The sequence below is a fragment of the Myotis brandtii genome, unplaced genomic scaffold (assembly GCF_000412655.1).
Source record: "Myotis brandtii unplaced genomic scaffold, ASM41265v1 scaffold244, whole genome shotgun sequence".
In the NCBI taxonomy this organism is placed as follows: Eukaryota; Metazoa; Chordata; class Mammalia; order Chiroptera; family Vespertilionidae; genus Myotis; species Myotis brandtii.
This window is the reverse complement of record NW_005359225.1, coordinates 4,142,864-4,168,069: the sequence shown is the minus strand read 5'-3', so window position 1 is coordinate 4,168,069 and position 25,206 is coordinate 4,142,864. Positions and strand designations below refer to the sequence as shown.

Genomic DNA, 25,206 nt, shown 5'->3' with positions numbered 1-25,206 from the left:
ACAAGAAAAGCTCTTCTACACAAGCCAATGTTTCTCAAACTAGGAAAGGACCTGCCAATAGTACTTGGCCAGCCCACTCGGGTAGCGGTTGAGCCCTGCCCCTGAATTCAGAGAGGAAAATGGCTATTTATTGTACGCTCTGCCCTCTTCACTACGGAGGCCGTAGATCGTTTGCCAGGAAAAAAGGCGAGTTGTGGTTACTAGGGCTTCTCTAGACCACGCAGATGGCAAGCTGTTTCTGGTTCAGGTCACTTCCATGGGCTTGTGCCAGAAACATGCTCATAGTTTCTATGTTTGCCTATGCTACTCTCCACCACACCCTCCGCCCCCACCACTGGAACACGTCCTCAAAGCCTCTAGATCCTGAGGGGGTGTATGAAAACACTGGTTTAAATGAACCCTCAACCAATGAAGAATTCTGAGTACGGAGTCCCAGGAGATGTTTGCCCAGAATCGTAAAGCTGCGCTATGTCCCAGAGGAGCTTATTTTGTCATTGGGAAGATCTGACTGTTAGAAGGCATTTCCCAATACCAAGCTCAGATCTGCCTCCTTCCTGTCTTCTTGTTTTGGTTCAAGTTCTGCCTTTTGAGGTTGCATGGCATAAATCTGTGCTATCCCTTTTCCCCTGACTAATCAACTATTACTAATCTGTTAATACTCACCTTAAGTCCTACTTCTTCTGTATTACCTGCCCTAACAACTCCTCCCAGCGACCTGTTTCTTCTGCGTTTCTTAAGTGCCAGGTATGCTTCAGTGGACCACTCCTCGGCACTGTGCTTTACAGTCTGAGCTATCTCTGGCATTCCTTACGCCTTCCTGACAAGACTGGACATCCTCAGTTTTTCTTGAATATCTACTTCCACATCCCATCCATGGTGCACTGGTCCTCCATGAACTGGTCCTAACCACGATTAATTTATTTACTGTCTACCACATTTCCTTATAAAACTCTAATCAAATCTAACTGCCAAACTATCGCCTATGTCTTCCTCCTTTTCAAATAGGTTCTTTCTTTCCATCTTAACCTTTCCCCCTTGAAGTCAGGGAATATTAGCCTAGGGTACATGAACATCTGGAAACTGTTCATAAAAATGTTCCTTTTTTTTTTTTGGTGGGAGAGGGGGTTTCACATTTTCATACAATGCTTAAAAGGTCCCATGACAACCCCTCCCCCCAATTAAAATCCACTGTTATAACTTTTTAAAAAATTCCCACCCGAGGATATGTTTATTGATTTTAGAGAGGGTGGAAGGGAGAGAGAGAAAGAAATATCAATGTGAGAGAGAAACATCGATTGGTTGCCCACTGTAGGCGCCCCGACTGGGGATAGAACCTGCAATCTGGGTATGTGCCCTGACCAGGAATCAAACCCACAACCTTTTGGTGTACAGGATGATGTTCCAACCAACAGAGCCACACTGGCCAAAGCTGTTGTAACTTTTTTGTCTTGTTGGCTTTTCTCTTCTTAAAAGCGTAGCTTATGCCCCTAGACCAGGGGTGGGCAAACTTTTTGACTCGAGGGCCACAATGGGTTCTTAAACTGGACCGGAGGGCCGGAACAAAAGCATGGATGGAGTGTTTGTGTGAACTAATATAAATTCAAAGTAAACATCATTACATAAAAGGGTACGGTCTTTTTTTTTTTTTAGTTTTATTCATTTCAAACGGGCCGGATCCGGCCCGCAGGCCATAGTTTGCCCACGGCTGCCCTAGACCCATGATTCCAGAGGACTTCCATATAGGGGAGGCTCTTCTAGGCTCTGAACATATATATTAAGTTTCTATACTGTGGATTTGACTGATTTATTATGTACACTGTGAAACTTTAAAATTAGTATCTTGATTATGACTTCATTCTATTTTTTATTTAATGTTTCATGACTGTAAACTTTTCTTAGCAGGTTTAGTGTCCTTTTGTCGTGTGTACCACCTCATATGAAGCAGTTACTAAAAAATAATACTCTTGATACAGATGAAGATGGTGAATCATCTTCAGAATAATCAGTGTCTAGAAACTGAATTCTAAAGGTACATATCACACCTGAGACATTGACGAGGCTGGGCAAAATGAGCTATCACCTCACCTCTGCTTTACGAATATTTTCTTTAGCTTCATCTATTTTCTGTTCCAGCTCTACTCGGCTTTGTTCTGATGCTGGAGCTCCATGACATTCCAGATCATCTAGAACCTGTTAAAGAAAACAAAAAAATAATGACTGATTTTTCTTAAAAGATTATTTATTTATTTATATACATTTTATTGATTTTACAGAGAGAAAGGAGAAGAGTTAGAAACTTCGATGAGAAACATTGATCAGCTGCCTCCTGCACATGCCCTACTGGGAATCAAGCCTGTAACCAAGGTACGTGCCCTTGACAGGAATCAAACCCAGGACCCTTTGGTCCGCAGGCCGACGCTCTATCTACTGGGCAAACCAGCTAGGGTGAAACCTATATAATCTTATTAACCAATGTTACCTCAATAAATTTAAAACTTTTAAAAATTAAAAATATCTTTTAAGTTTCATCGAGACTGCATTGAAATTATAAATAAATTTAATAAAAATTCACATTTTTTGCACCTAATTACTTCTGCCTTCTTTATGTTCTTTGGTTTAAAAAATGCCTTCCTTCCTAAAGGTCATGATATTTCACTGGCTGATTCATCAGTATTTCACTGCTCTGGTAAATAATTTTTCCAACTACATTTTGCAATGTATTATTTATAGCTAATAAAAAAATAAATGATTTTTGTATATAATCTTCACCTCACTGAACTCTTATTAGTTCTAATAGTCTAACAGTTGGGACTCATATTTTTGGAGGTACTTATCACATAATCTATAAATAATGACAGGTGTACCTTTTCCTAAAGTTTAAATACCTTACTTTTCACTTATTAACCACTGACTAAATTCTCCTATGAAACTGAAAAGTAGTGGTAATGATGGGTGCTGTAATTATCATTGTAGCAGACAGGAAGGTTTCCAAAGATGTCTACACCCTAGTCCCTGGAACTGTGCACATGAAAGATAATTCAGATATATTAGAGTTATAGATGTAAAACAGGGAGGTTATCCTGGGTTATCTGAGTGAACTCAACCTAATCACATGACTCCTGACAAGCAGAAAACTTTTTTGGCTGCAGTGAGATGAGCCAAAAGCGAAGTCAGTGAGATTCTAAGCCCATGCACCAGGACCAGAGAGATTGGCCTAAGTATAGGAGTTAGGAGCTAAATGTAGCCCCCAGCTGATAGCCAGGGAGGAAACAGAGACCTCAGTTTCACAGTTATAGGAATTGGGTTTTGATAACAAATTGCATGAGCTTGCAAACACATTCTCCTCCTGAGGCCAGCCTGGCTGACACCTTGAGTTTGGCCTTGATAGATTCGGAGCTGAAAAAATCAGCCAAGTCCACTAAGACTTCTGACCTCCAGAAATGTGAGATAACAAATTTATATTGTTTTAAGTCACTAAGTTTGTGGTAATGTGTTATGGCAGCTATAGAAAATAAATACCAACATCAAGTATAATGTTTACTGTAAGTTTCAAGATATCCTCATCATGGTGAACAAGTTTTTATCCAGCTGGCTAGGAATTTTGTTTTATTTTATTTTTCAAAAAATTAACACATTTTGCCCTAGCTGGTTTGGCTCAGTGGATAGAGCATCGGCCTGCAGACCAAAGGGTCCTGGGTGCGATTCCGGTCAAGGGCACATACCTTGGTTGCAGGCTCCTTCCCAGCCTGGGCACTGGGTGGGGCTTGTGCAGGAGGCAATCAATCAATGTGTTTCTCCCACGTCAATGTTTCTGTCTTTCCCTCTCACTTCCACCCTCCCTAAAAATCAATGGAAAAATATCCTCAGGTGAGGAGTAACCAAAAAAAATCCCCAAACAAAAAAATTAACACATTAAAAATTTTTCTTAAATTTTTTGTTAATCCTCTCCCAAGGACATTTTTTCATTGATTTCAGAGAGGAAGGGAGAGGGAGAGATAGAAACATCAATGATGAGAGAGAATCATTGACTGGCTGCCTCCTGCCCGCCCCCTACTGGGGATCGAACCTGCAACCCAGTCATGTGCCCTTAACCGGAATCGAACCTGGGACCCTTCAGTCTGTAGGCCAATGCTCTATCTACTGAGCAAAACCAGCTAGGGCTCATTGATTGTTAGAGAGAGTGGAAAGGAGGGGGAGAGACAGAGAGAGAGAGAGAAACATCGATGTGAGAGAGACACACTGACCATGCCTTTAACTGGAATCGAACCTGGAACCTTTTAGTCCACGGGCCAATTCTCTATCTACTGAGCCAAACCTGCCAGGACGTTTTATTTTTTTAATGGACTATGGGATACTGAATTTTATCAGATGCTGTTTTGGGGCAACTAAGAAAATAATCATAAAACTTTCATCTTTATTCTATAAATACAGGCTATTATATTGCTAAATTATCTCATATTGAATCATGCTTGCACCCTAATTAGTCATGTGTTTAAAACATAGCTGGATTCCTTTTTTATTAAAGTTTATTCAGCATTTGTTTGTTGATTTATTGATGATAGCCACTCTGTGAGGTGATATCTTATTGTAGTTTTAATTTGTACCTCTCTGATGATTAGTGACATTGAGCATCTTCTCATAGGTCTATTGACCATCTGTATGTCCTCTTTGGAGAAGTGTCAATTCATATCCTTTGCCCGTATTTTAATTGGATCATTTGTTTTTTTGGTGTTGACTTTTATGAGTTCTTTATAAATTTTGGATATGAATACCTTATTGGATGTATCAATTGGCGAGTAACTTCTCCCATTTAGTAAGTTGTCTTTTTGTCTTATTGGTTTCCTTTGCTGTGCAAAATGTTTTTAGTTTGATGTAGTACCATTTGTTTATTTTTTTCTTAGATTATCTTGTCCAAGAAGAAATATCAGAAAAAAATATATATATATATTGGGCTTTATTGGTGGGGCCTGGGAAGCTGTGACAGCCCAGCATGCAGACTGTGAGGGCTTGGACAGCTGCCAGGAGACAAGGGATGCAGGGACCAGCCTCAGTGGGCTCTGCTGCTTGGCTGTCCCTTCTCAGTTCTTAGAGGCAAGTGTGCAGGAAGAGGGCTCAGCACTTCACAAACTGGTGGGTGACCTCATAAATTCCCACAGACTCCTGGGCCTTTTCGTCATAGTCAGTCCAGTCCTTCTCCTGCAGATTAATGTCACGGAAGATGGTCCTCGATTCTACACCCTCAGCAGCAAACCCAGCCTGGGGCTGGAAATCAACTGGTTCAAGGCCCCGGCACTCAAACTCTACTATCATCTTGAACTTCTCATTGTCTTCAACATTGTAAGATTTGATGGTGCTGCTCAAAATCTCAATGGAGTTTTCCCTCGAGCACAGCTTGCACTTCTGGACCATGGAGGTACTCCCACGGCCTCCCTTCAGTGCCACACTGTCCATCAGCCGAATGTATTGCCACTTCTCTGAAATCTCACCACAGTCGCCACATTTCATCTTCAGGTACCACCGGAAGTCCTCCCCCACAGGCCGGAGGTTAGTGACGTTCTCCAGCGTGGCTTTGAGCTGCAGCTCAATTTTCCCCGGCTTGGCCCGGCGCTGGCTGCGGTTGCTGCTTTCCGGCCCATCGCCAGAAAAAATATTGCTCAGAGTTTACTGCCTATGTTTTTTTTCTAGGAGTTTTATGTTTTGAGTCTTACATGTAAGTCTTTAATCCATTTTGAGTTTATTCTTGTATACAGTATAAGATGTACACAGAAGATGCCAGCCAGGGAAAGGGACTAAGAGGTGGTCAGTGTGCCTCATAGTGACTGGTCCAATTGTTGTTCTGATCATTCTGCCATTAGGGTCAATTTGCATATTACCCTTATATTATATAGCAGGGGTCCTCAAACTATGGCCCGCGGGCCACATGCAAATACAAATATTGTATTTGTTCCCGTTTTGTTTTTTTACTTCAAAATAAGATATGTGCAGTGTGCATAGGAATTTGTTCATAGTTTTTTTTTAAACTATAGTCCGGCCCTCCAATGGTCTGAGGGACAGTGAACTGGCCCCCTGTTTAAAAAGTTTGAGGACCCCTGCAAGAGAACCCAGGAATGACAGAAGAAAAACCAGGCAGTTATGCCATAGATGACTAGAGAATGTTTCCAGAGGAAGGGTGTTGTCAATTGTGACGAAGTTGACAATAGGTTAAGACAGAAATCAAAATGTCCATTTTGGATTTAGCAACACAGACATCATTGGTGATTTTCACAAGTGTAGTCTTTGGGAAGCAGGGAAAGAAAGAAAAACTGGATGTGAAGGTTAAGAGAATAATGAAGATATAAATAAATGGAAATTGAGGAAAAATTTACTATATCTAATATAATTTCTTTGCACTTTTAGTCTTAATACATTTTCATGGAATCTACAATTGTGCCTTCAAAAAATTTGCTTGGGGATGAGAAGCCAAATTAAATTAAGCCCAAGCCAGTTTGACTCAGTGGATAGAGCGTTGGCCTGCGGAACAAAGGATCCTGGGTTCGATTCTGGTCAAGGGCACCTACCTTGGTTATAGGCTCCTCCCTGGCCCGGGCCTTGGTTGGGACGCATGCAGGAGGCAACCAATCGATGTGTTTCTCTCACATTGATATTTCTCTCTGTCTTTCCCTCTCCCACTCTCTCTAAAAATCAATGGAAAAATATCCTCGGGTGAGGATTAAAAAAACACACACCAAATTATGAAACACATATAGGATATTTTTCATATAAAACTCAACTCTTTAACTTGGTGAGACATTTGGCTTAAGCTAAATGTAGCCTAAAACTCTCTTACACTTACTCGTTGTTGGTGAACAATGTTCTTGTGCTCACGTGCCACACGTGTGGCCCATTTCCGAGCCTCCTTGTTTAGACTGTGCTCCTCTGTGGTGCCAGTTTCTGATTCTAATTGTCGGCTCTACAACACAAGAGAAAACAGAAAGAAAAGTACTGTTATTCTTATTGAAAACACAACCATTTTGTAGGTAGATCTGAGGGCCTTCACTTAATCAGCAGCACTCAAAACAGGAGACATGCTCCACTATATAAACATTAACAGAAGACCAAGAGGAAAGTATGAAACCATAAATGATCACAGTATTTGGTCTTACATTGCAGAACATTAAAGCTTCATCTCTAATACTATGGATTGATCCACTTGGGATGTGAAGAAAGCTAGTAATGCAAAGAAAAGGAAAGTATTCATGCCAACCTACTATGGCACTAAAATAGTTGCACAGATGAAAATAGAAGCAGCTCAATAGTTTCAATGGGATTAAAGAAAGGTTCCTTGGATAGAGTGAAAAGAAACAATAATAGCATCACAAACTCTCTGTCCCCAGAAGATACTGGGTTTAATTTAGTTTCAGGTCCATTACCAACTTACCACCAAACCTCAAACTAGCTTTTACCCTTCCTCTAGATTTCAGTGTCATATGAAAGTTAGTGGTGCTAGATCAAATGATCACTAAGGGTTTCTTCTGGTCCTAAAATGCTGTGATTATGTTTCACAAAGAACAAACTGCAAAATCTAAATGAACGATAGTAATAGTTAACCCCTACTATTCAAGGCACTGTGGAAAGCGTTTTATATAAGGGTGGGACAAAAGTAGGTTTACAGTTGTGAATATGCAAAACATAGATTTTACTCTGTAAACCTACTTTTGCCCTACCCTGTCCTTTTACTTATTTTAATGTTTTTAAATATATTCTTATTGATTTCAGAGAGGAAGGGAGAGAGAGATGGAAACATCACTGATGAGAGAGAATCACTGATTGGCTGCTTCCTGCACGCCATCTACTGGGGATCGGCCCGAAACCTGGATATGTGCCTTGATCGGGAATCGAACCACGACCTCCTGGTTCATAGGTTGATGCTCAACCACTGAGTAACACCAGCTGGGCCACCCTGTACTTTTATAACAACCTGATGAGATGGGTCATAAGCCAAAGCTCAGAGAGATTAAGTAAAATTTCCAGTGTCTACCAGATATTAAATGTTACAACTCTGATTACACAAATCTGGTTCAGGACTCAGCATTCTGAACCACTAAACTATTTTAACTTTCTCTAAACTCTTAAGAACTCATGAAAAAAATCTTTATTAAAATAATTAAGAAAAAAAATTTTCTTAACTATGAATTACCCAAAGAGAATTTTAATACAAAAAGAAGCAACATTTCAGAGTGGGAAGATAGTGCTCCGTACGCCAGGAGGCTTAATGCTACCAGCTCCAGGAGGAAACCAGAAAGCAAGTAAACAACAGCTCCATGCTCACGTGAAAGAACAGTCCTAGTCCAAACTGAGTAAAAGTAATTATTTGGTATTGTATTATTTGTGGGCAGTAAGAGTACTTAATTTACAACAAAACAAAAAGTACACACAAGAATATTTTGCAGTTAAACACATTAAAAAATGATTACTCTAAAGACTTTTTCAATGGCTGACAATCTGGGATGACTTTTATAAAAGTATGGGCATTTGTCTTTTTCCGTTATGAAAAAAATAACTGCTCCCCAAGGGCTCAACATTTCTTCTCAGGAAATAGTAGCACGCAAAAAGAACATAAAAATTGCAATCAAGACAGTAATGTGCCACTAATTCACTGGCTGACTCTGGACAAGTCTCTTTTCCTTTCTAGGCTTCCGTTTCCCTTTTAATCAAGGCAAGATCAGCTCTAAGGTTCTTTTCAGCACTCCTGTTGAGGAATAAGGTGCTTCAAATAAGATGAAAATCAGGAGCTCAATCTTCTCACTATAAACAGGAAATGAAATCCCTAAGGGAAAATGAAAAGCTCATCTTACGCATTCAGTGGTTCCTCATATATATAACTTTCGTCTCAATGGCAGGTCCCACCCTCCATTAACATGCAAACCCACACATCCCATCACTCCTATCCATGACCTACACCCCATATACCTCAGCTATGGTCATTCCCAGAGCACTGACGGGGAGAGCTCAACATCCACCAGCTGGGAGGCTTTTAAACTCTGCCCAGTAAAGATTGCACAAGGACAGAAAACAGCATAGTTAGAATTGTTGGGCAAATGGACACAGCTAAGTGTCTCTAGAAACAAAAAGAATTTAGTGTTGCAGTTAGGACAAGTGAGATGAGTGTCATTGTTATTCTGATTTTCTGAGGAAAATGAGCAAAGATAAAATAATCTCAAGTTAGTCACAATTTTAAGTCAAGCTTCACAAACTTGTCCGTACTCTGTATCTTCCAGCGCTCTGCTTGATTCCTCCCAGGCTTCAAAGAAGTCGAATTATAGAACAATGTTACTGAATCATTAAGCAAAAGCTGATTGATTGAAAAAAACAAAACAGCCCATCCAGTGTGGCTCAGTTGGTTGAGCATCATGCCATGCTCCAAGAGGTCTGGGTTTCGTTTTGGGCTTGGTCCCAGTGGGGGACATGCAGGAGGCAGCCAATTGACCATTCTTTCTCATTGATGTTTCTATCTCTCTCTCCCTCTCCTTCTCTCTCTATATAACCAATAAAAACAACACCCCCCCCACCCCCAAACAAGACATACTACTATAAATGCAAGGGCTATGATCTACAGGAAAATGTTTTCCCTACATTTCTTTTATACAGCCACTAACAGGGCTACTTAAATTTTAGTAAGAAAAGTAATGAAGCCCTAGCCAATTTGGCTCAGTGGACAGAGAGAGCATCAGCCTGCGGACTGAAGGATCTTGGGTTCAATTCTGGTCAAGGGCACATGCCCGGGTTGTGTGCTCGATCCTCAGTAGGGGGTATGCAGGAGGCAGCAGATCAATGATTCTCTCTCATCACTGATGTTTCTATCTCTTTCCCTCTCCCTTCCTTTCTGAAATCAATAAAAAATATATTTGAAAAAAAAAGAAAGAAAAGTAATGAAGATACCTCTAGCAAAGTTTTCTATTAAATGGATACCATTTAACTCTGATATAACTCCCCTGATTTGATTCTAGGTTTAAAAACAGAATTAACTGATGTAATCTGACTTGCGTTGTGGCCTGCCGACACTGAGATCATGTGCTAGAGGTGCTGGCACATAGATATCTGCTGGATATGTGCTTTCTCACCTTGTAGAAGTTAAATTTTTATTTTTGGTTATCAAATTAGCTTTTCAGTGGTTTTTTTAAAATTAAAAAAATGGAATTTTTCATAGATTAAACTCAAGAATAAAAAAGGATGATTGTCAGCCTTTTAAAAATTGCCAATTTGGCATCTGTGTTAATACTTTAACATTCTAAGAATTCTGAAAGACATTATAAAGGACCTATAATTTTGTACAAAACCAATAAAACATTTGCATGCACATATTCATTATTCTATTTATTAATTCTATAAAATTTGACCACTGGAGTCTTTGAAAGGATATATATGCGAAGAATTTCATGGATAGAAAGTATAATTTATATTTCAGTTGAAAAAAAAACCTACCCTTTATTGAATATTTTTTCTTCTTCCCTAAGTTCAATTTTCAGCAGTAACTTGTCTTATAATTTAATCCAATTTAGTAGAAAGTTGTTAGCATAGTACCAGGTGTGATAGTCACATTTGACAAAGAAGGAATGTCACAGTTTCTCTGCATCCTCACAGTTTGTTATAAAATTAATGAGACATATTCAGCCTTTTCTGTCTGTCTCTTCCAAGGATAAGTTATTTGAGCATGAACATAGTTTAAAAACAAATGAAATGAAAATCTGGAATTCCCTTACAGTATCGCTGTCACAAGGCTGGAACTGGAAGGGCTGGGGTTTGTGAAAAACAGCATTCTCTTGTAGAAACAGCTGAAAATTATAGTCCCGTACCACCTACAGAGAAAAGAAAATACTTTTAAGTCTTTAATAAGGTTAAAATGACCAGTAATTACATTTTAAAGTTTAAGATTTATTCTGCTGGGTTTTCAAAAAATAAGAAATCAAACATTACCTGGTCAAAAAGAAATGATAATTACACTTTTTTTTTTCATTTTAGGTAACAGTTGTTCCTCAACTGTTCTATTTTCTCAAGAATCTAAATTTGGAAAGTACTAGTTTAGAAACTAGCCCAGATATTGAGACTAGACAATAATACTAATACCTGCCTATCTTTATGTTTGTCAATCTCATTGGTATAAAATAGAATCTCGCGATTTTAATTTCTATTCCTTTGATTAATGATGAGGGTAAGCATCTGCATTAGTCTGCTAGAATGAAGTATCACTGGTGGCCTAAACAACAGAATTTTATTTCCTCACAGTTCGGAGGCTACAAGTCCAAGATCAAGGTGTTTTCAGGATTGGTTCCTACTGAGGGCCTCTCTGCTTGTTGTCCTTATAATCTACTCTTATAAGGACATCATTTCCAGTCATGTTGGATTAGAGCAGTGGTTCTCAACCTTCCTAATGCCGCGACCCTTTAATACAGTTCCTCATGTTGTGGTGACCCAATTTCATTGTTACAAATTGAACATAATTAAAGCATAGTGATTAATCACAAAAACAATATGTAATTATACATATGTTTTCGGATGGTCTTAGGCGACCCCTGTGAAAGGGTCGTTCAACCCCCAAAGGGGTCGAGACCCACAGGTTGAGAACCGCTGGATTAGAGCCCACTCACATGACCTCATTTTATCTTAATAACCTCTTAAAGGCCCTAGCTCCAAACACAGTCACATTCTGAGGTAATAGGCGTTAGGACGGCAACATATACATTTTAAGGGGACACAATTCAGCCCATAAGAGCATCTTATATGACTAGAGGCCTGGTGCATGAAATTCATACACTCGGGGTGTCCCTCAGACCAGCCTGTGCCCTCTCGCAGCCCAGGAGCCCTTGGGGGGATGTCCATCAGTCGGGCATCCTTAATGCTGCTGTGGAGGCGGGAGAGGCTCCCTCCAGTGCCGCTGCATTCTCCCACTTTGAGCCTGGCTTCTGGCTGAGTGGCGCTCCCCCTGTGGGAGTGCACTGACCACCAGAGGGCAGCTCCTGCGTTGAGTGTATATGGAGGTGGGTTTTCGATTTAATTCTTTTAATGAAGTATCCCAGCATGTGGTTATTTTCTTGTCCCAGCACCTTTGTTGAAGAGGCTATTCTTTCTTCATCAAATGGCCTTGGAAACCCTGTCAAAAATCAACTGCCATAAATGTTGTGGTTTATTTCTGGAATCTCAATTCTATTTCATTGGTCTATATGTCTATCCTTATGCCAGTACCACACTGTCCAAAATAAAGGCCACTGGAATTTTGATAGGAATTGTCTTATTGAATCCGTAGCTCGCTTTGCGGAATATTGCAATATTAGCGATATAAAATCTTCTAATCCACAAACATTTATTATTTCTATTTATTTAGTATTTCTTTAATTAATTTCAGCAATATTTGGTAGTTTTCAATGTACAAGTCTTTCCTGCTCTTGGTTAAATTTATTTCTAGGTATTTTATTTTCCAGATATGATTGCAGCTGAAATTGTTTTCTTAATTTTCTTTTGGTTCATTCATTAATGGAGTATAGAAACACAATTGATTTTTGTGTTTTGATCTTGTACCTGCAACTTTTGCTGAATTCGTTTATTAGTTCTAATACTTTTTTTGTGGCTTCTATAGGATTTTCTCTATAAATCATGTCACTTACAAACAAATAATTTTACTTCTTCCTTTTCAGATCAGATTGGGCATGTTCAGGATGGTATGGCAGTAGACTTCTTCCTTTTCAATCTGGATGCCTTCTATTTATTTTTCTTGCCTAAGTGCTCTAATACCCCCAGTACAATGGTGAACAGCAATAGTAAAAGTGGGCATCCCTTGTCTTGTTCCTGATAATAGTGGGAAAGCTTTCCATCTTTCACCAATGAGTATGATATTGGCTGTAGGTTCTTCCTAAATGCCCTTTATCATGTTAAGAGGGTTCCCTTCTACTCCTAATTCGCTGAGTGTTTGTTTGTTTTTTAATAATAAAAGAGTGTTGAATTTTGTCAAAATTTCCTGTGTCTTTTTTTGTTTTGTTTTTGTTAATCCTCACCTAAGGGTATTTTTTTCCGTTGATTTTTTAGAGAGTGGAAGAGAAAAGAGAGACAGAGAGAGATAAACATTGATGTGAGAGAGACACATCGATTGGTTGCTTCCCACACACGCCCTGACCAAGGCTGGGGATGCAGCCTGCAACCGAGGTATGTGCCCTTGACTGAAATTGAATCTGAGCCCTGCCCCTTCAGTCAGAGGGCTGATGCTCTAACCACTTAGCAAACTGGCCAGGGCATTCTCGTGTCTTTCGAAATGTAGTTTCCCCCTTCCTTTTATTAGGTTTACTTTTTTTGGCGAGTCTTCAAGATATTAAGAATGGCAATGTTAGACAATTTATTTTAAAAGAAATATAGAATAACATTGTTATTTTCTGAATTGTTAAAAGAGCTACATTATTAATTAGATCCTGAAGGAGTTTCCTTAAGCAGACAGAAAGCGAGCACAACTATCTTTAGAGGTTACTCATCTAGAGAAAATATCTATGACAACATCTGCTTCAGTTACATATACAAAGCATTTCATAAAATATTAAGGAGAAAAGCAAGCTTCATAAATAGTTAAAATTAAACACAAGCTCCTAGGAGATGAAAGTATAGAGTGCCACAACATGTATAGTGTCACTATGAATAACCCCAAATATCTTTCAGAACATGTACAGTTACAATTTAGATATGTGGGGAAAAATGGATTTCTTCCTCAAAAGACAAAGGAATGATGATGTATAATAAAAACCTAAAGAGTTTCAAAATTCTTTTTCGATGATCAAATCACTGAACTGGGTGGCTTTCAGCAGTATAACAAGAGCAGAATGAACAGCTCTTTGTAACAGAAAAGTACATGGAATAGGTGTGAGCTCTTCTGGTACTTGGAACAAAAGGGCATATCCCCCTAGCTATATCATTCTTATTAAATTTTTATTACTACTATTTTCAATCTAAATATAAGAGCATCTCATTTATTTCTTATCCCTGGGGAGCAATATACTCACATGCACAAATGCAGAGGAAAATAAAAGTTGATCTCTTTATGTCCAAATCAGGTTATACATTTTTAATTCATTTTCTATGAAAATAATATAAGCTAAAGACATCAAATAGGATAGCAGCAGAGCATGGAAAAATACTGTGTGTGAGTGTGTGACCTCAGGCAAGCCATATAAACTTCGTGAGTCTATTTTCCTCTTTGTAAAATAAGCACGATAATGCCAATTTCAGAGGATGTGCTAAAAACTACAAAATTGTTAAGTGCTATGTAAGCTATTAGCTGTTTTTTAAGACTATACATTTACCTGTTTTATAAACTAAGGTAGTGTATCTAACCTAACTTATTCTTGAAAAAAGAGATTTTAATGAATTTGGTCAGAGGACAATCTCTCAGACAAATTTAGAATAAATGTAATAAAACAAAAATAAGATACAATTTCTAATAAAATTAGAAATAAAAAATGTTACACCACTACATGCTCACTGAATGGAAACTGGAAAAATTCACTTTTAAATAACTCCTGGATAAATGGGGGTGGGGATGGAGAACACACAACAGGGTTGGGGGGCTGGTAAAAAAAAAGTAAAGGGACTATAAAAGTACAAATTGGTAGTTACAAAAGTCATGGAGATGTAAAGTACAGTATAAGGAATATAGTTAATAATATTGAAATAACTAAGTATGATGCCAGCTGGGTACTGGAAATATTGGGCACACACTTTGTAAAGTGTATGATTGTCTAACCACTATGCTGTACACCTCAAACTAATACAAAATTGAATGTAAACTGCAATTAAAAAATAAAATATATCAAAAAAGAAAAACCATAACCAATGGACATAAGACACTGGGGGGTAGGGGAGGCCAGGGGATTGTCAAGGGCGGGGAAAAAAAGGAGACATATGTAATACTCTTTGTAATACTTTAAGCAATAAAACAATAAAAAAAAAGAAAAACCAAAAAGCCCTATATATTACAGAATGCAATTAAAGTAGAAAGAGAAATTTTTTAGCCTTAAGTCGATTTATTTAAAAACAAGGCTGAAAATATAGGACCCTAACATAAAAATAAGGGCTTATTTTTAACTCTAATAAACTCTAATAAAGTAGAAAGAAATAATGAATATAGAGGCAGAAATTAAGGACACAGAAAACAACACTGAGAAGCAGAACAAAAGCTGGTCCTTGAAAAAAATTAAAAAGACTGTTAAGCCTGATCAAAATAAGAGAGAATGCAAACAATATTAAAAACAAAAAGGGAGACAATTGTAGAAGCAAACAGGTTTATACACAAATTTATGCCATCAAATTTGATAAACAAAATAGACAATTATCTAGGAAAGTAAAAATTACCAAAATGTACAAAAGGAAAAACAGAAAACCTGAGTGTACCAATAAATATAAACAATTTGATCACTAGTCAAAATCAACCACTCATAAAAAGGAACAAAGCCAAGATGTTTTAATAGATTATTTTTTTACTAATATTTTCTTATGGAAAGTTTCAAATATACACACATTAAAATAAAAAGAATTGTACTAAAACATCCATGTACCCATTACCTAGATTTTTCAATTAACATTTCCCACATTTGCTTTCAGAAAACTATCTACCTATCCATCCATTCTTCTTTCTATATATCAGTCCTTTTATGTCTTTTATTGGATCCTAGGGGAGGGAAAATATAGGAAAATAGAAATATGACAGATTTCAAAGCAACAGACTAGTGATCTTTACAGTTACATATCAACTTAACATTTTAAATGTTTTTCTTAAAACAGAATTAAAGCAATAGTACATGGAAAACAAGCATAAATACAAAAGGAGGTGTTTAAGAAGAAGAATCTGTGGCCCTCTTCTTTCCTATCTTTGGACATTAGCTCGTGAGATGGATACCGACTGCTTTCCAAACAATTTCTTATGGTATTAGCCAATTCCCACTCTCCTTTCTAAAAAAGAGAACTGAACTGGCTCTTTTATTTATTTTTATTAAAAATTTTTAAATTTATTGATTTTAGAAAGTAAAAGAGAGAGAGAGAGAAATATTGGTCTGTTGTTCCACCTATTTATGCATGCATTGGTTGATTCTTGTATGTGTCCTAACCAGAGATCGAACTCACAACACTGGAGGATCAGGTAATGCTCTAACTAATGGAGCAACCCAGCTATGGCTGATCTGTCTCTTTTAAAATAGCAGTTATAAAGTGAGTATCTTTTGACAAAGGCATGCATTCAATTAGAAAACATTTACTATGCACTTAATTTATCAGAAAGAAACATTTACTAGTCACAGGAACGATTTATCTTCTAAAGGACAGTTTCTCTTCTGCAAGAAATTTTAATCTGTCAGATCCTAAAGAAAAGCAATTTCATTTATTTTCTCTGTACACAAGGTAACATGCCAGCAAAGCTGAGGGATCTCAATCCTTTTGAATGGAAAGATTATCAAAGAATGACCGTGCCCTGGCTGGTGTGGCTCAGTTGGTTGAAGTGTTGTCCTGTACTCCTGGGTTCAATTTCTGGTCAGAGCATATACCCAGGTTGCTGGTTCAATCCTCAGCTGGGTTGTGGGTGGAAGGTGGCCGATTGATGTTTCTCTCTCTGCAAATTTTATTTTTTTTAACTGATTTTAGAGAGAGGAGAGGGGAGGGGAGAGAGAGAGAGAGAGAGAGAGAGGCAGAGAGACAGAGAGAATATCAATTGGCTTCCCTGCCCCAACCAGCGATCGAACCCGCAACCTGGGTATATGCCCTGACCCAGAATGGAACCCTCTACCTTTCGGTATATGGGATAAGGCTCCAACCAATTGAGCCACAGTGGCTAGGGTTTGATGCTTCTCTCTCACATCAATGTTTCTCTCCCTCTCTCTCTCTCTCCCTCCTCCTCTCTCTAAAAATAAAATAAAAAAGAATGACAGCATTTAGATATAAGATTAATTTTGAAAAAAAGAATATTATAGTATTCATCGTTTATTGATTATAAGATGCTTTCCCCCCCTTGGTGCCCCTTTATTATTCTTTGCACTGACACATGACCTTGTTTCCTCATATGAATAAACTGAGTGCATTCAATATCTGAGTGGAAGATAAATCTTTTAAAATCATTCTTCTCAAAAGCTATGTACATGGCAATGGACTGATGTCTTGAGCTAGACCATATTATCACTTCCCCTTTTGACCTTTGTATCAACTCTTCAAGGAGAACAAAATACCCTCCAACTTTATTAGAAGGAATACTGTTTCCAGGATATTTGTCTTTAAAGCATTCTTCTAATGTCATTGGTACCTTCATTAAGTTTGTATGTAAAAATATTTTAGATTCTAATATGGATAACATCACATATTGCACTAAAGGTAACTTACCTTGCTAGAGGTTTCTAATAAAAACTGGAATGTGTTCTGCACAGCTTGACATGCTTCTAGCTCAGTCCGGCTGAAGGCTATTAAATAATCCTTCAGGTGATCATACACATTTCCATCAAGAGCCTGTAAAACAGGAATAAACAAAAACAAAAATTATGATAAAGCTTTGACACATAATGCCTACTGTCTACAAGGTAAGTTCAGTTTAAAATCTATTAATAGTAAATGAACAAAAGATACAGATTATTATGTAAGAGTAAATGTAAATGAACCATCATTTGGGAAAATGTTGAATCTAACAAGTAGAAACTAAAAAAGGTAAAAATCCAATATTGGTAAACCTGTGGGAAGAGGATAAAACTTGAAGACAAAATGCTTGGGTTCTGACCTTTGCTCATCTGCCATTAGCTGTGTCAACTTCTGTTGCCACTTTAGTAGGAAGAGGTGTGGGAGTTGAATGAAATTATGGACATGAGCTCGACTACGTGGCTCAGTGGTTGAGCATCAACATATGAACCAGGAGGTCACGGTTTGATTCCTGGTTAGGGTACTTGATCCCCAGTGGGGGGTGTGCAGGAGGCAGCCAATCAATGGTTCTCTCTAATCATTGATGTTTCTATTTCTCTCTCCCCCCTTGCTTCCTCTCTGAAATCAATAAAAACATATGTTAAAAAAAAGTAATAATGGATGTGGAAGGATCCAGGCATAGTGCCTGAAAGAGAGTAGACACTAAATAAACATTCATCTCCTCTTTTTTTCCTCAGCCATTATTGGTAGATTTATAAATTAGCATATTTTTCCTATAGAGCAGCCAGAGAGAAGACAATTTAAATAGTAAAGAAAAAAAAGAAAAAGAAAAGTGACTCAATTCCTGTTTTGGAAAAGAAACATTAGTGTAATGTCTATGAAGAGTTTTAAACATTTATATTTGTTTAAGCATAGAAAAGGATTCTTTAAAACTAAAAAAAAGGAGAGAAAAACACCAAATATGTAAGAAATGATTAAGCTATGATGTATATAAATGACTAAAATGTATACAGCCACCAAAATAAAAATTATGAAAGCTGTATAGATAGAAAAGTATGTATCAAATAATTTCAGGTTAAAGAAAAAGAACAAATAGAATACATACATACTAGTAACAACTATGGGAAAAATATTTAATAATCAAATCTTGCCAATCAATGGAAGTTTTCTTAAAAACTGAGGTAAAATCCACATACCATAAAAGTCACCATTTAAACTATTTTAAGTAGTTAAATTCAGTGGTTTTTAGGACATTCACAATACTGTCCAACCATTACTACTATTTAATTTCAAGACATTTGCACCAACCCTCACCCCTCAGAAAAAATCCCATATCCATTAAGTGGTCACTACCACTCTTCCTTTCCCCTGGCCTCTGGCAACCACTAATCTACTTCTTATCTGTACATATTTGCCTATTCTGAACATTTCATATAATATGTGGCCTTTTATACCTGCTTCTGTCACTTAGCATAATGTTCTAAAGGTTCACCAATGTACTTCTTTTTATGGCTGAGTAATATTCCATTAGACGGAGCCCCATATTTTATTTATTCATTCATTAGTTGGCAAACATTTGGGTTGTTTCCACTTTTTGGCTATTATGGATAATACTGCTATGATCATTTGTGTACAAGTTTTTATTTGGACACCTGTTTCCAATTTTCTTGAGTACATACCTAGTAGTGAAATTGCTGGGTTCTATGGTAATCTGCCTATTTCAGGAATTGCCAAACTGTTTTCCACCATGGCTGTAACACTTTACATCCTCACCAGCAATGTATAAAAGTTCCAATTTCTCCACATCCTCACCAACACTTATTTTAAAAAATTATTCATGCCATTCATTGTGGTTTTAACCTGCATTTCTCTAATAACTAATACTGTTGAACATCTTTTCGTGTGTTTATTGGTCATTGGTATGTCAACTTTGGAAAAATGTCTATTCAAGTCCTTTACTCATTTTTAAATTGGGTTGTTTGGTCTTTTGTTGATGAGTTGTAAGAGTTCTTTATATATTTGAATACTATTAATATATGGACACATGAACTTATTAGATATATGATTTTCTAATATATTCTCCCATTTGGTGAACTATCTTTTCACTTTCTCAATAGTGTCTAATATGCAAAAGTTTTTTATTTTGATAAAGTCTAATTTAGCTATTTTAATTTTGTTACTTGTGTCTTGGTGGCATATCTAGGATCCTCAATGGAAGTTTTAGAGTAAAGAAATTATTTCTATATCTTGTGTTTGGCTATTCCATTAAACTTTTACTACAAAACTGATTTTTAAAAATATATACAAATTCTGTCCCCAAAACCCTATAGTGCTTAGGCCACTAGGTGGCACCATCAAGCACTTTAAATATAGGTAGTGCCTATATTAAGATTCCTTTCCATGTAGTTAAGTCATATCTCTAGAGAGACTCCCAGTGTTAAGTCTGAATAAAAATTCTTGCCTTAGGACATGCTTTTCATGAATTTGCTAAAAAAGAAACATATAACTTCTTCTGATACGAAACTTTTGCCTTAGAAATGCTCATGGTAGGTGGTCATAACCTTGTGTTTGCAGGAAACCACTAGAGTATTTTATTAAATACAGCAAATGGCAACATAGGGCATCATGAGCTCCCACCTTAAGAGTTTCTGATTCAGTAGTGGGGGTGTCACCTGATAATTTGTATTTTCTAACAATATGCTGCTGGTCTAGAGACCATAATTTGAGAACCACAGGACTAGTCAGTCATTTTGGCTGATTAAGTTGAATGTCTGTATAGACCTAGAATCCTGGTGACAGTAGAAGCAAAGTGGCTGGAGGCAGAGAGATCTACTATCCTGAGCAAGGCGGCAGATCAACTGCTGTTTTCCATGGGAAATAATGCTCTACTTCAGAATTACAGAGGCACCACGGGAAAGAACTGGAGTTGAGAAAAAGCTGGATGTGAGTTAGAATCCCAGCACTTTCACTTACCTCAGCACAGGATATTTTGAAGATTAAGAAAGGTAATGGAAATGGCACCATGTCAGTCTCCCTTCTTGCCTTGCTTAAAATCTTTACCGGATTAGCCACATATTGGTTAAAGCCAGGTAATGAGTACATGGGGGTCATTGTACAACCCTTTTCACTACAGCATATGTTGGAAATTTTCCACAAAAAAGTAAAAAGAAAACCTGAATATCAGAGTAGGGGGAAAAAGTGAGGCCACAAAGTTGTTGTTTTTTTTAAATCACTCCCACTATATTTTTGGAAAAGTCAAAATTCTTCACTTGGTATTTACTATTTAAGGCCTTTTACAATCTAGTCCCAAACTACCTCTCATTAGCACTATCTCTCAGCAACATCTCTGAATTGTACTCTACATCTCAATCACACCGAGCCATTTTGGACAATGACATTCACGTTCATATTTCCAGTTAAGTTACTCTTGACTGGAAGGTCTTTCCTCCTCTACTCTCCCACTCAAATAGCAATAACGATGGCTAAGACAGGCAACTAAGATTTACTAATGGCTTACCATGTTCCAAATGCTTTTCAAAACTGACTCAACCAGTTCCTCCATAGTGATTCCATAACCTTCTGTATAATGTATGTGTAGTTATTGCAAGTTATGGATTGAGTCTTACCCAGGCACAGTGCCTGGCAGATAGCAGATATTAAAAAAAATATGTACAGAATGATTTATGCTAGAGCTTAATATAGCAACACATATACCCTGAATAAGTTACCTCAAAGGTAAGCTACACCTAACACATTCCGGTTAAGAGAAAATGTACCATTAGTCATCATGTACCAGTAAAGGCTTCTCTTGCCTTCAGCAACTCGAGGAAGGCTTAATGCAACTTCATTAGGTGGGCCAAGTGACTGGAAGCCTCTTCAACAGACAGATTAATTTTAAAATGTTTCTTTCATCCTATTCAACACCTAGAATTCCCTAAATTTCAATGATCACATTTACAGGGTTGCAGTATTCATTAATCTGAACATGTGAGTTTTTCTGGTGGGTAAGAATAAGCTAGCTGGAGGCCTTCTGGCCTATATGGATTATTGCTAGTGTGCACAAAGTTAATGCAGGAGGTATGAAAATTAAGAAACTGCTGGATCAAAGCACAGGAAGTGGATGATTACTCTATGACTGGCTCCAACCTCCTGCCTCAAGTTAAATGCAATTGTTTGAACCACTTGTGGTGCCTAGAGATGAAGTTCAAAGCAATCCTGGGTAGTACTATCTCAACATGGTTTGTGATTAGAAGGCAGATTGCATAATATTTACATGGACTTTGGCTAAAAAGCCAATAATTAGAGAAGAAGCAGTCCCCCAAAATAGAATGAAACACTGGGAATCAAAGAAGAGAGCTTGAAAATGCTTTTTATAAACTCCTCATCATATTATCACACAGAGTACTTATTGCTATCACAGTACTCAGTACCTGTCTCATCTGGATTACTACAGCAATCTCCTGTTGTACCTCCTGCCCACCCTTTCCATACCGCAGCTAGGAGAATGTTTCTAAATTGCATATTGGAACCATTAATATACATCTGATTTCCCTAACAGATGATTAGCTCCTTGAGAGCAGGCAGCACCTGTCTCTTCCCTTTATCCCTAACCTTAGCAAGGAAACCTACAATAAATGATTACTGAACTGAATTGAACTGAGAGAAGTGGGAGCTAAAAAAGCAGGCCCATAACTGTACAAGAGGGAAGGCACGGAAGGGAATGAGAAAATTCATTTTATCTTAATTGGGTCAGCTTTACTTTGGTAAAAAAAAAAAAAAAAAAAGTAATTATTCAGATTGACTTAGATTTTGACCAGACACGATTTCCCTCCTGAATTTCTCACCTAGATATTAAACTGCCTCTGAGGCTGAACCATTCTCTTCTCCAACTGCTCTTCTTGTGTGTGTTCCTAGTTCAGTGTGTCCACTATCTGCTCACCTGCCTACTCGGACACTTGGAACTAAAGGTTTACTTTCTCCTGTGCCTTTCCCCCTGACAACCAGTTAATTACTACACTGGGGATCGAGCCTGAAACCCGGGCACGTGCCCTTGACTGGAATCGATCCTGGGACCCTTCAGTCCACAGGCTGACACTCTATCCACTGAGTCAAACCAGCTAAGGCAATTACTAAATTTTGATTCTATTTCCTAAATATTGATCAAATCCAACCCCTCCTCCATCTCCACAGCGACTACCCTCCTGCCATCCTGTCTCATCTGGATTATTGCAGCCAGCTCCTGTTGCCAACCATTTCTATACTGTGGCTAGGAAGATGTTTCTAAAGTGCATATTCTACTTGACTGCTCAATGATGTTCATTGGTTACCCATTACATTTAAGATAAAGTGAAAAAAAAATCACGATTTCATGATCTGGACTTGCCTTACCTCTTCAGCTTCTTCACTCATTGTTCTCATTTTCCTTCCCACTACACTTTCTGTACAATGCACATCCTTTAGTTCCTCCAATATTACTTTTGCCTCTGAGTTTTCACACAGTTTTTTCCTCTTTTTGACTACTCTCTACCTTCTCTTTCTTGACTGCTCTATATCTTCTCCTTTTTCGTTTAGCTAACTTTTCTTCTTAAGATCTTCACTCAGTCATTAGCTATTCTGGGCACCCCTTTTGTTTTTTTGCTGTATAACTCCTAATCACAGCATTAATCTTGCACTGGTGATGCCAATTTTCTCTCCTTTGGTTTGCTAAATTCCATGAAGGGAGGGATCATGTCTGTCTGTTTACTGTTGTGTCGTCTGTGTTGAGTATAGGGTGTGACATACTGGTAGTGCTTAATAAGTATTTGCTCTGTTTAACAAATAATATAGCAATCAGAATTCTTTTTTTTTAAGTGAACAAGCTCACACTCGAGTCCCATGACCGAAAAGTAAGCCTATTGATGTTATTAACATTGGTAAAGTTTTATAGAAGCTAAAGAGGAAGCCATTCTCGCAAACTTTGTACAATGCAGTAGTTTTGAATATTTTTAGTGGCATCTTTTTATATGGAATCCCAAGACATAAAACATATATGTCTCTGCACACTTTCTCTCTCCTTCTACCAAAAGATCCCGCTCTCTTGACCACAGGGGTGAACTTGCAGGCCACACTGGTATGCAACACAGAACACTGTTACTGGTCAGAGGTGGGCACTTGACCTAAATTAGGCCATCCCTGGGATGGTTGATGAAAGATGAGTCCAAAATGGCCTATTTTCCCCACCAAATGGCTATTCTTCCCACCAAGTAGGGAAGTAGGAAAGACTTAAACCAACTTATAAGAAAACACAGTGATAAGCAATTTGGCAGAGTGAAGCTGGGAATGGGGTAGTGGAGAGCGACAGGGAGCATCTTTGGATTGGGTGGTTTCTGAACAAGCACTACCTTGTCCCTTTTGTGACTTGTTTACCTGAGCCAACAAATTCCCGTTCTGCTCAAGCTACTTTGAGTCAAGACTTTGTTATTTGCAATTAAGAGACTCCTTACTAAAGGTTTTGGATGATAACTGTAGCTTATATGAGCCCTATTATCTAAATTATTTCTTATAGATAATTAACTGCAATGAATAATAATCCAATAGCTTGCCTTACTATTATTGCTGGTTCTCTTCAATTAAAAAAATCTAAGAGCTTAAAGTAGACAATTTTTATTTCAAAACTAAATCACAAACACAATTCAAAAGCTACATGCATTTCTTATAAAGAACTGTAGCTTATATGAGCCCTATTATCTAAATTATTTCTTATAGATAATTAACTGCAATGAATAATAATCCAATAGCTTGCCTTACTATTATTGCTGGTTCTCTTCAATTAAAAAAATCTAAGAGCTTAAAGTAGACAATTTTTATTTCAAAACTAAATCACAAACACAATTCAAAAGCTACATGTATTTCTTATAAAGTAAGAAATACTTAAAGCTTACAATAAATGATAGAAGTGTTACAACTATAAGGTGGACAAGGATATGCATGGTGAAGAGTCATCTAAGCCCCACCCAGCATTTATATGAGAGGCACAAGAATATGTGTACATGTTTATTCAAATTAAAATGAGCAGATGTGCGCAAACTTCAATTCCTATAGATATCTGTGTCAAGAGCCATACATTTCATAATCAATGATACACTAGAATTAGCATATATGCTCAGAAATGTCAGAAGAAGCATTCTTTCAAGGTTTATACAAATATGAGTTAATCTGGCTATACAAGCTCCTTGGTGGTCTTCACTATGAAAAATCTGATAGGTAACTCATCCAAATGTACATTTAAAACATAGTCAAACTTTTCCACCAACTTACACCATACACAAAGATAAACTCAAAATGGATAAAGGGCTTAAACGTAAGACAGGAAACCATAAAAATATTAGAAGAAGCCATAGGCAGCAAAATATCAGACATATGTATCTTTACCGATACAGCTCCTAGGGCATTGGAAACTAAAGAGAAAATAAACAAATGGTACTACATCAAAATAAAAAGCTTCTGCACAGCAAAAGAAACCATCAACAAAACAACAAGAAAGCCCACTGCATTGGAGAACTTATTTGTCAATGTTATCTCCGATAAGGGTTTGATCTCCAAAATTTACAGGGTACTCATACAACTTAACAAAAGGAAGATAAACAATCCAATCAAAAAATGGGCAAAGGACCTAAATAGACACTTTTCAAAACAGGACACACAGAAGGCCATGAGACATATGAAAACATGCTCAAAGTCACTAATCACTTGAGAGATGCAAATCAAAACAACAATGAGGTGCCATCTCACACCTGTCAGAATGGCTATCATCAACAAATCAACAAA

General features: G+C 37.6%; 1 protein-coding gene and 1 pseudogene across 2 annotated transcripts in view; both read right to left on the bottom strand.

The window, feature by feature from the left end:
- Window positions 1-25,206, bottom strand: part of FCHSD2 (FCH and double SH3 domains 2) — a 165,732-nt gene that overhangs the window by 33,878 nt on the left and 106,648 nt on the right. For both annotated transcript variants that reach the window (XM_005867107.2, XM_014540446.1), the window contains 4 exons: window positions 17,374-17,496; window positions 10,740-10,835; window positions 6,833-6,949; window positions 2,086-2,190 (listed from right to left, as the gene is read on the bottom strand). In XM_005867107.2, coding sequence (XP_005867169.1) covers window positions 2,086-2,190; window positions 6,833-6,949; window positions 10,740-10,835; window positions 17,374-17,496 — 441 coding nt within the window. The remainder of the gene's footprint in view (window positions 1-2,085; window positions 2,191-6,832; window positions 6,950-10,739; window positions 10,836-17,373; window positions 17,497-25,206) is intronic.
- LOC106726259 lies at window positions 4,955-5,631 on the bottom strand (annotated as a pseudogene).